General features: G+C 38.4%; 2 protein-coding genes across 2 annotated transcripts; one reads left to right on the top strand and one right to left on the bottom strand.

The window, feature by feature from the left end:
- The first annotated feature begins 2451 nt into the window (after positions 1–2451).
- Positions 2452–4573, top strand: LOC135157756 (uncharacterized). Its single transcript, XM_064114577.1, has 2 exons — positions 2452–2939; positions 3503–4573. Exons 1-2 carry the CDS (start codon positions 2571–2573, stop codon positions 3833–3835), a joined length of 702 nt encoding a protein of 233 aa, XP_063970647.1. The 5' UTR covers positions 2452–2570; the 3' UTR covers positions 3836–4573.
- Positions 4149–13428, bottom strand: LOC135157753 (uncharacterized). Its single transcript, XM_064114569.1, has 3 exons — positions 13320–13428; positions 9471–9555; positions 4149–8340 (listed from the first exon to the last, which is right to left on the bottom strand). Exons 1-3 carry the CDS (start codon positions 13325–13327, stop codon positions 7558–7560), a joined length of 876 nt encoding a protein of 291 aa, XP_063970639.1. The 5' UTR covers positions 13328–13428; the 3' UTR covers positions 4149–7557.
- Positions 13429–13810: the final 382 nt, after the last annotated feature.

The raw sequence follows: 13810 nt of genomic DNA, 5'->3' as shown, positions 1-13810 counted from the left end.
TATGTTATTTGCATGTTAACAGCAAACATATCTATTCTTACCCTAAAGTTAAGGGAAATGAAAGAAAAATCAGATTATACAGTCCTTTTTAAAAATAAAAACTGCTACTGTTCTTGGGTAAATGATCCGTTGCTATGGCAACAGGCCATTTGGAACATTGATATTTATCATTGAATTCAAGTATTACCAAGGCAACATCAATGTTTATTATTTTAATTAGTTCATGCAGAACACTGACTGTATTATTTTCCCCTAAATTAGTTGAGTAGGTCAGACCTTACGAATGCACATTAAGTTAATATTCATTGTATCTTTCACCTGTTTTTAACCTTATCATCCACTTTTTTAAAAAATTAGATGTTATTTGGTTGCCATGGCAATGGCTTAAGATGTTATATTTATAAATTTAGTCAAAAACATATCTCGATTAGTACCTTGAAATTAGGGAAAATGGAATGATGATCATACCGTACATGTATTCTACATTTTTATCAATATTTTTACCTTTCTAGAGGGAAATAAGCTGTTGCCATGGCAACGGGCCCTTTGTAAAATTGTTCCTTTTTAAATTCAATTCAAGCATTTCCAAAGCAACATAATATTTTATCTTTATAAAGAACTCCTGCAGAACAATTTTGTATTTTTGTTCAAATGAGGGGGTCAAAACTTAAGCATACAGATTAAGTCAATTCCAATTGTATTTTCCACCTATCCAGTGTCTTGACAACCATGTTATTTTTGTAAATTAGATGTTATTTGGTTGCCATGGCAATGGCTTGAGATGTAATTTACACATTTAGCAGCCAAAATATCTTTGTTAAGCACTGTAAAATTAGGGGAAATTAAAAATATATCATATTCTACAACTTTTTTTAATCAAAATGTTTATTTTTCTGGGGAAAAACAAGCCGTTGCCATGGCAACGGACCAATTGGAACTATCTTGATGATCTTGAATATTTCTAAATTTCATATGTATTCAATTGAGAGCCTGAAAATTATCATTTTGGTCATCTATATCATGTTTATTTACCATTTACATGGGAATGCATGTTATTTTGGAGAAATTAATCTGTTGCCATGGCAACGGCCGAAAATGGCATTTATAAATTTACCTCCCATCTTTAAAATAAATCTTATGGCATATACTAATACTTGTGAAAGTTTTATGCTTTAGTCAAAATTTGCACTATTGTTGTGATTTTTGGAGCTAATCCGCTCTACTATAAGTCGTTCCCACCACTTATTTATAACTACCACGTGATGGCATATAATTATGAAGAAGGGAGCAGTACGCCGCGCCCGCTAACTCCAGGAAGCTCCGACGCCGACGCCGAAGCTCTCAAACCAAGCCTGGCGAAAATCATCTAAATCGATGGATATAGCGCCAACGTCAACAGACCCGGGTACCTACGGAGCCCGAGAGGGGACATGCATGAACATTTTTTTTTTAGTAAGTCGTTCCCACCACTTATAAGTCGTTACCACCACTTATAAGTCGTTCCCACCACTTATAAGTCGTTACCACCACTTATAAGTCGTTCCCACCACTTATAAGTCGTTACCACCACTTATAAGTCGTTACCACCACTTATAAGTCGTTACCACCACTTATAAGTCGTTACCACCACTTATAAGTCGTTACCACCACTTATAAGTCGTTACCACCACTTATAAGTCGTTACCACCACTTATAAGTCGTTCCCACCACTTATAAGTCGTTACCACCACTTATAAGTCGTTACCACCACTTATAAGTCGTTCCCACCACTTATAAGTCGTTCCCACCACTTATAAGTCGTTACCACCACTTATAAGTCGTTACCACCACTTATAAGTCGTTCCCACCACTTATAAGTCGTTCCCACCACTTATAAGTCGTTCCCACCACTTATAAGTCGTTCCCACCACTTATAAGTCGTTACCACCACTTATAAGTCGTTACCACCACTTATAAGTCGTTCCCACCACTTATAATTCGTTTACTGCGTCTGGACTTAATTCTTCGTAAGGCCTTTGCTAGAGCAATTTAGAGTCGATTTAGAGTCGTCTTTTTTAAAACTACTGACTTTGTTCTGACCATTTTAGCCAAAAATGGATGAACGAGAGCAAGAACGAAATGCAGTGATAAAGATATGCTTTGAAATGGGACTCATGTACAAAGACATAGTTACGATTCTTGCCACAGAGTGTGGAATTGTAATTTCTTTGCGTCATTTGAAAAGGCTGCTCAGACAGCATGGCCTGTCAAGGAGAAAAAACTACAGTGAAATCGGTGAGGTTGTAGACTTTATTCTAAAGCAGGTCGAGGGATCGGGTCGTCTGCATGGCTACCGATGGATGTTTGAAAAATGTCGGGCACATCATATCAATTGTAAAAAGGAAGATGTAAGGATAATCCTTGGAGTTGTCGACCCAGAAGGGACAACTCAGAGGAGAATGAGAAGACTGAGGCGACGTCAGTATTCATCCAAAGGGCCAAACTTTTTGTGGCATCTGGACAGCTACGACAAACTGAAAGCATTTGGAATATGCATTAATGGCTGCATCGATGGGTTTTCCAGGAAAATAATGTGGATGAACGCCTACCACACTTCATCAGACCCGAAGGTGATTGGAGGGTACTACATAGAAAAGGTGTCAGACATCGGAGGATGTCCATCTGTTGTACGTGGGGATCTAGGTACCGAGAATGGATATGTGCGTGACTTTCAAAGGTTCTTCCGTGAGGACGACGAAGATGGCATGGCGGGCATTCGCAGTTATCTAGAAGGTCCAAGCACAGCCAATCAAAGGATCGAGTACTGGTGGTCCTTCCTTCGAAGGGAGTGCATGGAATTTTGGATCTATTTTTTTCGCGATTTGCAAGATGACGGTGATTTCAATGGCAATTTCGTAGATGTCAATCTCCTACGGTTTTGTTTCTTACATCTTATCCAGGTAAGAGCAATGGCAATTTTTACCTCCATTTTAGATTTGCATGACCATCGACCAAAATTAAGAATCAGAAATTAAGATTAGAAGAAAATCTTTAACTTTACTTTATAATATCATATAGATCTAGGCCTTTAATTGTTCTTTTACAGTGATCAACTTTTTTGTTCGCACTGCAAATGAATTGAAGCAGCGCAAGGATCTGGTTCTGGACATTTGAGAATGTCGATCCCCAAGAAGTAACGAAGTTGGATATTGATCAAACTTTCAAAAGGATCAATGTAAAAAAAAAGTTGGGGCGTTTTTAGGTAGTTTTTTTTTTGGTAGCTTTGCCCCCCCCCCCCCTCCAAAGGGTCAGGGGTGCTGCTCTCAGGGGCCTGATTTAATATAGCATTTAGTAACCGAAGCCATAGATGTTTAATCATGCTTCAGTGCCGAATAGAATATTGCCAAACATTTTACATTTTAATTTTCATGTTTCCTCCCTTGTGTCTTTTGTTGACGGTATACTGGTTTATGCTTAAAATATTAAATGACGCCGTTTTATCTCTTTCCCATCTCAATTGCAGGCTGAGCTTGATGAAGTGGTAGATGTATGGGATCGGCATCTCATTAGACCATCGAGGAACATCCAAGCTCCTAGCGGCCGCCCAAACATTATGTTCAACTTGCCGTCTTTGTACACTACAAGAGATTATCTGCATGGTGTGAGCCAGGAACGTATGCAAGCATGCAAAGAGGAATGTGTTTTCAGAAAAACAATACCATGTGATGAAGACATCTTTGAACTCTGTTGCATCGTGATGAATGAAGTTGGGTACGAGTATCCAAGAGACCGACACGGTGCTCGACTTCTTTATGTAGCTCTTCGACGTGAGATAACACACTTGCTTAACAATTAATTATGTCTGAAGGTGCAGCAGCTATAGGTTCAAACCAACTTAACCAAGGAATACAAACAATACCTGTTCATGTGGGTGTGTTTTAAGTTTTTCCTTTTTTGTTCTTCTTAAGGAAATAAGCATAGTCTAATTGCCTTCTCGCCAATCATTGGTTTTGTACACAGTTTGACCTAGATTATCTGGCCACTATCTGGCAAGGAATTTTTTTTCCTCACTCTTTGCTTCAAGATTGAGGGAAAGTTTCTTCCTTTGTTTTATTTAAATTTTGTACAAACAAAATGAAACAAGTCTGGAACAAAAGCTTGCCATTTAAATGTATAAGTTTGTTCATATACCAGTTTAATTAAGTAATAGGATATGCTCTATATAGAGACATGTTGTCTAGGACTTGTCTCTCATATATGGCCAAATCAATTATCTGGATGAAGGCCGGTCCCGACCAGATAACCGAGGTCGAACTAAAATAATTCAGCAATGAGTCAATGGAGGTTTACATTCCAAAGTGATGGACAAGTATTGATTTCTTGTAACTTTTTATTGAAAGTAGAAAAAAAGATTGACACAGATCTCGGTACAAAATCTATAAGGACTACATAGGCACTCTGTAGGCATCTTAAGCATTTTATTGAAGTTTTTCATACTAAACTTTCTTACTGCTTTGTTCGCCTTGGACATATTGTAATTGTTCTGTTCATGTCATATTACTACATGTAATTAAATCAACTTGATTATCTTCCAGACTTGCCTTTGATGTTATATGTGTTATACATACAACTCGGACTCATGGACTCAGTAGCATTATGGCACTGCATGGGCCAGCAGCTGTGGGTATGCGTTACTTGTGACCATCAAATTAAGGCCCCAAAGTTTAAACCCAAAAACATATATTGACCCTATATGGAATGTGGCACTGAACCAAACAAATTTATTGTGGACTGTGGAGCCCTACAAGTACATGTATGTTACCAAAAACACACATTCAATGGAATCTGCAAGTGGGACAATGTACATGGTTATTTTCAAGATTGGTAGATAGTGAAACACAGCAAGATGAAAGTCGTATCATTAATTCTTCTTAAACCAACTTGTTCCAATAACATATTTAAGTAAACAAAAGAAAATTCTCTGGTTTTTTATAATATGCCTTGGACCAATAACAATAAAACACAAAAAACGCCATAAACGTTCTTTCACTATGGTCATTTGGTCCAGTTAAAATTAACAACATGAAGGATTCTCTTGGTACTTTATGATATGCCTTGACCAAACAACATTAAAACACAACACCATAACTGTTCTCAAAGCAGTACGCCACTACGCCTACCTACCATGTTCATGGTTATTTGCAAGATTGGTAGATAGTCAAAACACAACAAAATGAAAGTCCTAATAACCCGTTGAAGACTAGTCCTGATTATAATCCGGCTGGGATCTACGGGAAATGTGTGCTATAGCAAAATAAGCTCGTCTTCAACGGGTCAATTCTTCTTTAACTAACTTTTTCCAATAATATACCGTAAAGTAAACGAATTGAAGGTTCTCTTGGTTCTTCATTATATGCTTTGGACCAATAACATTAGAACACAACACCATATTAAACCCATTTGATCCGAATAAAACATGGCATGAAGGTTCTCTTGGATCTTCACGATACATGTATATCCTTGGGTCCAACATTAAAACACACCACCCTGAATGTTCTTTTCATGTCACTTCATAAACCCACTTAATCCAATATCCTTGAACACCGGGGGGGGGGGGCGGGGGGGTACACGCCTAGTAAGGTATACACAGGAGTGTGACGCTCTAATGGGCGACTTTTTGGCCAAAAAAATATATATTTTTGCCCATTTCGTCGATAAATTGCACAAAAAGGTAATTATTCTTAATAAAACCCCTAATAATGGGTTCCCTTCTCCGCCAAAATGAACCTTAAAAATGGGTTGGGTTTTGCGGCTTCAGCGACACACTCCCATCAGAACCAAATCTGAGTCCCCCCCTTGGGTTTTAACATCATATTATGACTGTTCTGTGTTTCTTTGTGGAATTCCTGGGTCTAATATGATTTAAACTCAAAACAGTGAACCAAAATTCACTTGTTAATTAAAAAAGATGGGTTCTCTTCTATAGAAACATCATGTTAAAAAAAAGCTCATTTATACAATGAAAACAAGGGAAAATCTTGACAAGAAGAGCCAATATCAAAACAAAGTGCAAAGTGTATCAAAATGTACAAAATATTTGGCATATTATAGTCATTGAATTTAACACCATCATTGTACAAAAACATTGATATTCTACAGTCTCTTGAACTCTCTTCATGAACCAAATTGGTCCTACATTAATCTAATTCAAAATGAAGGTTCTCTTTAAGTGCTTTGAACATGATATGCCTTGTATCATGTACATTTTAACAACAGATCATTTTAATTATAGGGTAGAATACCTCATTTCGATTACTAAAGAGTGAATCGACATAAAATCTACCTATTTTAAATTGGGGCTTTATTGCTGCACTTACTTCTTTCTTTGGATTACTTTTCAATTTTGTCTCTTTCTGATGTCAAATACCATTTTGATAAATTTGAGCTCATTATTAAAAGGAAAATTGAATAATGTACATACATCTATATTCATCCAATCAAAGCATATTCGGAGCAAGAAAAAAAAATGCAGCGGGAAGTGGTTGTCTCTATGGTAATGTTAGTAAACATATTTTCCAAAAGTGACACAGAAGATTTGTTCACCTTTCACAAAAATCGTCTATGCCCACCAAAGAGTGAATGTAATGGCAAAATGAGATCATCACTGAATCACGCACACCCAAATTTATCTGAAATGGTGAAATACGTTTATACATTTGGTACCAAAGTTACTTGGGAAGCCATTTTCTGAGAGTACACTTTTGTGATACACTACATTGTATGTATAAATACCAGATTGATTTCTGCATATTAATTCATTCAATATAATTTTTTGGTGTTTCAACAACATATCTGAAGCATGAAGATGTTTAATACTAAACCTTTGCAAATATGCACAATTGCTATCACTGCCATATGTCTCACACCTACAAATTTCAAGCTAATTAATAAATGTAAACAATTAGAGAAGACAGCCTACTTTCATCTTCATAAAGCAATGAGTTGTTCTGAGGAAGTTTAATAAAGGACAAAAATAAAGGGTTTTCTGCAAAATGTAGTCATGTTATGTTTATGCTGCATATTTAATTAATGATGTATGCTGCGTACGGGAAGTCAACTTTGAACTTGGGTAAGCCTTCATGTTTCTCAAAGCCAATACACCGATATTTGACAGTTTCCCGCATTAATTTAAGATATAAAGCAACAAAATTCAAGATTAAACTTGAAGCTGTGCAGTACCCTGTAGGAAATGTACGAGTAACCAGTAGCCATTAACCAAAATCAAAGTTCATATATCCTGATGCTAATACACAATCCCACTCTTGGCGAAATTCCCGGTAACTTCCATAGGTACTTGGAAGTTCAAGAGTAGGCCCACATGTATGTGCCACTGGTCGCCTGCCTGCACCTTCTAGAGACGTGAATTGAACCATTATTTTGGAAACGCTCATCACTTCAGATCCTGTCAGAAAATGCATTAATTTTTTCAATCCTTTCTTGTCTTGCCCCTTAATGTACTGCATGAGGAGACGCACCGAGTTTGACTCTTCCTGGTTGGATGGAATAGCTGAAAAGCTCTCAGACTTTCTTTGTTGTAGGTTGGAGCTCTTGGTATATGCTGAGAACTAACGAGGGGGTTGGAAGATTGCTTAACAACTGAGGAGTCACAACTTCCCTCATACACTGCATCGCATAGCTCCCGTTCTGGATGATGACCTTGTGCGCCAACTGGAACATAAGTGCTAATGATTTCCCTTCTTTTGGTATGGTATGCCCACCTTCTCGGTCAAGGAGGTCAACGAGTGCTTCATGCTCTTCCTCTGTTGTGTTTTCAGACAGTGCAGACTGAACACAAGCTCGATCTCCATCATTTAGGTAAAGCTTGAAAGACTCCATCAAAGTGTCAGGCAGGACTGCATCTTCACCAAATAACATGCCAATGACGAAAGCTGGTGCCATTCTAAGAGGGAAAATTGTGTGGTCTATGAATCCTTTCACAAGGATTCTTCCAACGGCTGTTGCATTTTTCCCCAACTTTAGATGCCTCGTTCTGCCACCCTTAGATGTTCGAATCTGCTTGTACTCCATACTGGCCACATCAAAGTCTTTCCACCCTATCTCCACCCTCCTTTCCTCTTTTTCTGCATTCCTGTTACCAATATTTTTCTTCTGAGATTTCTTGATCTTAATTTTTAATCTGTTGTCTACCATTGATGGCTTTGCTGCTTTTGGTGAACTAGTAGAGCATGATGGCCCTGATTCACACTTGCAAAATGTTACCACTGCTACCCGGTCTCCATATGCTGGGATGTACTCGGCAAGTTTCTTATCATCAAGCAATGGGATTATTTCCACATCAACCTAATAAGAACAAACAAAAAGATAAAATCTTAGCTTTACTGAATATTGAATTAACATAAAATAATATATGATAGACACCTGGATATCTTCCCCAAAAGTCAATATTGTGCACCACCCCCTGCAACCAATCAGAAGCGCACATTTTGGACTTGAGATTCAATTTCAACCAATCAGAAGCACGCATTTTGGACTTGCGAATAATTTTTTTGAGGTGCAATATTAAATGTAGTTTTCCTAATTAAGTTCTTTCTTCCCCATCACAACTCATTGTTTTTTTCTTCTCCAAATTGGTGCTGTGCGAAAGGGTGGGTAGTGTCGCGTCACGTTGCGTGGAATGCCCCCACCCCCCCCCCCTCCACCCCCGGTTTTGCCGAATGGGTGCATTAGGACTTTTCTATTATAATATTGATATTTGATAATAGGTCTTCTGATAATAAAAATAATGATGATGATGATAATAATAATAATATTTATAATTGATAGAAAGAGAGGAGTCTCAAGCCTCCCCCTCCCCTTCTTAAATTCCCATAAAAAGTGTCCCTTTATCTTAATATTTATAATTCATTGATTTTATTCATACCTTTTTTAAATTCAAATCTCATGTGCCCCTCTGGGTTATCAAAGGGCATGGCCACAAATGATGTCAGTTCAGCATTCACTACAAATTTTGTTGGGGGAGTGGGGGGGGGGTAGACATTTTTTTAATTCGAAATTTAGTCCATAAATTACTGTTAAAAAGACATTTTATGTTTTGAATTTTTGGAAATAAAACCTCATTTGAACTGTTGAACTGAACTGTATATGTCTCTCTTCAAACCCTGCCTTAGTATCTTGTTAGAGGTGTGCTTTGTCTTCTGTGTGTGTGGGTGTACATGTGTCCAGGTGTGTTAGGGTGTGTGTGCATTTGTGTGTCTTTGACACAAGACTTGCACCCCAAGCATCACTTCTCCAACAGCATTTCATCACATTTCCAGCAGATGGATGAGATGGTATCATTTTGCCTTCTTTGGAGATGAAGCAATGTAGGGTGCTTCCCAGCCGTCCTTTTGTCATTGGACGGCAGAAAAGTAGCAACACTTCTTTACAGTTATGCTCAAAACTCTGCAGCCAACTCTTGTACAGGTACTAACCTTATCTTCAACCATTTTCTGGATTATGTCTTCCTTCAGCCCTCTCTGTCTGAGGAAATCTTTCAATTTCTCCATGATGACTATACTGCAGATGGAAAGAAAAGTGAATAGAAATAAATAAATGAAAAGTGATGAATAAAAGAAAAAAAGTTTTGGGTATGCATAATGCATCCTTACCAGGTTCGAATGTGAAGGGATGGGATGTTATACAGCAGATATATCACATATATTCCACTAATATTTTCATAACTGCAGTATTTTCTTTCATCATTGATATGCTATGTGAGTATTCTAACAAAGTTTCTTATAGTCACATAGAACATTAAAGATGTACTTTTCCTGTATGTTCAAGCCCAGTTACCGGTACTCGCAATGACAATAAAAAAGAACAAAAGTAACAACAAGAATACTACTATAATGAGAACATTAATAGATGTGAGATATTGTGAGTAGGCTATGTACCACATGTTTGTGTACACACACTTGGGTCGACCCCCGTCAATAGCAAATAATCCCTCCAGCCCACGATCATCATTCTATCATTGTCATAAAGTATCCATATCCCCCCCTGGCTACGCAAAACACATTTCTATACTCTTTCTCGACTGTGAATACGTCTGACTGACATTATAGTTTTATTTTCTCCTTTTGTCTTAACTGAGCCCACGGGCGGATCCAGCCGGTGGCAAGGGAGGGGGCCTAAAAAGGGGCCCACTTCGTGCGAAAAATTGAAAATCGTGCCGGCCGATTTTTGGCCTAGTGGGGGGGGGGTAGTGAGCACAATTTTTTTTTTTTTTTTTTTTTGGGGGGGGGCACCCGAAAAATTTTTTACTATGAGAATACTTTTTTTTTCCACCGCCACCCCCCCCCCCTTGGGCGCCAGGGGTAGTGAGCACAATTTTATTTGGGGGGCACCCCAAAAAAAATTTACTATGAGAAGGCTTATTTTTTTTCCACCGCCACCACCCCCCCCCCCCCCGTTGCCCCCCTCTTTCTTTCTCTCTCCCTCTCTCTTTTTTTCTCTCTACCCCTCTCTCTATATTGATAGGTTCACATGGTGTGATTACCATGATAATCAGAATAGATTGATATATATGATGACGGTACGTAAATGTAAGGTGAGGTAGATCTAGGCCTATATCAGTATATGTAATTAAGAAAAGTAATATTTCAAAATGATATTGTGTGGGTTTACGTTAATTTTTAAACTCACCTAGCTGGCAATCACATTCACAACAGTACTTGGAAGTGTAATTATTTAAGCTTTGGAAATGTCTGACTTGTTATAGTTATAACAGGACCCCCTCCCCGCCCCCCCCCCTTCTCTCGATTCCTCTCTTGATCCAACTCTCTCCCTATATATGGATCGAGGTTGATTAATCATGATATTAAGAAGAGATTGGTAGATATGACAACGGTATATAAATGTTTAGTGAGGTATTCTTAATTAAGAAAATAATTATTATGGGCCTACTCTTGATTTTGGGTATGTTTTAGTAGGATATCTCCACGCCGGAGTTATGGGTCAAATCTAGATACGATTCCGGACTAGCGTCGGCTAGGCTAGACAGAAAAATCTGTTCCGACTCTGAGGAGAACAGACGGATTTTTGTGTCTAGAGCTATAGGCCTACGTCACTCAAGGCTTGGTGATAATGTGAAATATTGATATCAATATTTCACATTATCACCAAGCCCTTAAGGCTACTCAAGCCAAGACCAAGCCATAGCTAGCTTCAAAACAATCAAGCTGCAGCTGCATACATTCGGATGGCTAAGCGCTGAAGGAGGAGCTCGCCGGCGATGGCTAACCGGCCTGGGGATGCAGCGGCACCCTCCGTTGATACCCTTTTCGCCGGCCTGGTCGGAACGAAGTCAGTCCTAACTAGAACTGCAATCGTTTCATTACGATGTGCATGCATTGACGTGTCTGATTTAGAGGTCAAGTCCACCTCATAAAAATGTTGATTTGAATCAATAGGGAAAAATCAGAGAAGCACAATGCTGAAAATTTCATCAAAATCGGATGTAAAAAAAGAAAGTTATGACATTTCAAAGTTTCGCTTATTTTTAACAAAAGAGTTATATGAACGAGCCAGTTACATCCAAATGAGAGAGATGATGATGTCACTCACTCAAAATGGTGCATGCACTGTCATGCATGAATGAGTTTAGAAAATGAAATATAAGGTACACAATAATGCATCATGGATAACATGTCTACCAAATCGGAATGAATTTGGATGAGGAGCGGAGGCAGGGGAGGACTAACAAAAATTACATGTTAATCAAAGTGGATTTTGGTACATTTTGCCCTCCATAGGAAGTTACATTCTCAAGTCAAAAGGATTTCGTCCATTGGGCCATTTTTAGACCATATGGCCGCTCAAAAAAAAGAGAGAGAACAGTTCATTAACGTAACTCAGTGTAAAGTACATAGCAGAACGATGTGCATGCATAATACGTTATGCCATAGACATTGTGTACAATTCTGTTGTTGATAATGTGTGCATTGTGAGTAGTATACCATGTGTTCAGATTGGCTTATCTTGAAATTTTCTGTTGTAACCTATGTCGTATTTGGTATCACTGGATAGAGCATTCCAATGCGGTGACATTGATACCACTTTTATTTGTGCGCAAGCAATAGACCGGAAGTAAATGCCATATAAAGAAAGACATTAAAAATGACAGTTTTGCACAATAATTTTGAGCTTACGTCAGCTCTATGTCAGTTTCTGTCACAAAAGGTTAACGAACGATTGAAGTATATATCAATACTCATATCTGCCAAGTTAGAAAGGATAAACTTCAATAATAAGGAAATAAGAGCAAGTTCAAGTTGTGCTGGCATTATAGTGCATTTTTGCGAATTTTGCTGATTTTCGGGAGCATTTTTCAGATATTTCGTCAGTGGTAAGGTATATTTTTTTCTAAATGGCATGAAAGGGCATATCTTGAACACCCTAAATCTAAAAAAGGGTACGGGTTTGGCCATGCATGACGCAATGAGGAGCATTCAAAGATAAGCGTTTTTGAAACTTTAGAGGGCGCTATTTCAGTAACGGAAATTTAGTGATGCGTGAAAACTAATTCCTATGTATGATATGGTACCAGTATCAATTCCTGAAAATATGAGCTCGAAATGAATAAAAACAAGAAAGTTATGGCCATTTAACGATTTTTTAACTTTACATTTCAATAAATATCAAGTTTTTGAAGGAAGGCTATTTCGGATTTGAATTTAAGGCATGAAAATGGCATTTTAAAGGTCAGGTTATACGTCGCAGATGATGGAGCAACTCTTTGACTATCTATAGCAATTTGTTAGAAGTCTGTAGCATGCAGGATGCGGGATTTAGGACGAGATTAGTAATGGTATGCAAATGGACTTGAAATTTACAAAATGGCGCATCGATGGTCATGCATGAGTGATTTTGGAAAATGGAAGACGAGGTGCACAACTACGGATGCTGGACAACATGTCTACCAAGTTTGGTTTAATTTGGATGAGGGACGGAGCCAGGGTAGAGCTAACAAAAACCATGTGTTAAACAAATGGGATTTTGTGGAAGAAGAAGAAGAAGACGACGGAATAGGAATACGGAACAAGAACAATGCATTGTCGCCATTGGGCGTCAATGCAAAGAAGAAGAAGAAGACGACGGAATAGGAATACGGAACAAGAACAATGCATTGTCGCCATTGGGCGTCAATGCAATTAGACCTAACGTTACAAGACTGTGAAGACTCTCAATTAAATATAAATCGCTCTATCCTAGGCCTATAGGATAAAGGTTTATAGTCGATCTGTAGTCACGTTAAAAGCAGTAAAATAAAGTAAACGTACCAATACATCTATCCAGGTCTTACTTGTCTCCGTCCTCGGCATGCATGACCGACCCCACTCAGAAAATCGTCAGTAGCATGCTTCTTCTTCTTGTTGTTATAATGTTGGGTACCCAGGTCTGTTGACGTTGGCGCTATATCCATCGATTTCGATGATTTTCGCCAGGCTTGGTTTGAGAGCTTCGGCGTCGGAGCTTCCTGGAGTTAGGGCGCGGCGTACTGCTCCCTTCTTCATAATTATATGCCATCAGGTGGTAGTTATAAATAAGTGGTGGGAACGACTTATAAGTGGTGGGAACCACTTATAAGTGGTGGGAACCACTTATAAGTGGTGGTAACGACTTATAAGTGGTGGTAACGACTTATAAGTGGTGGGAACCACTTATAAGTGGTGGGAACGACTTATAAGTGGTGGGAACGACTTATAAGTGGTGGGAACCACTTATAAGTGGTGGGAACGACTTATAAGTGGTGGTAACGACTTATAAGTGG

The sequence above is a fragment of the Lytechinus pictus genome, chromosome 2, assembly GCF_037042905.1.
Source record: "Lytechinus pictus isolate F3 Inbred chromosome 2, Lp3.0, whole genome shotgun sequence".
Lineage (NCBI taxonomy): Eukaryota > Metazoa > Echinodermata > Echinoidea > Temnopleuroida > Toxopneustidae > Lytechinus > Lytechinus pictus.
This window is presented reverse-complemented; position numbering and strand designations above follow the sequence as displayed.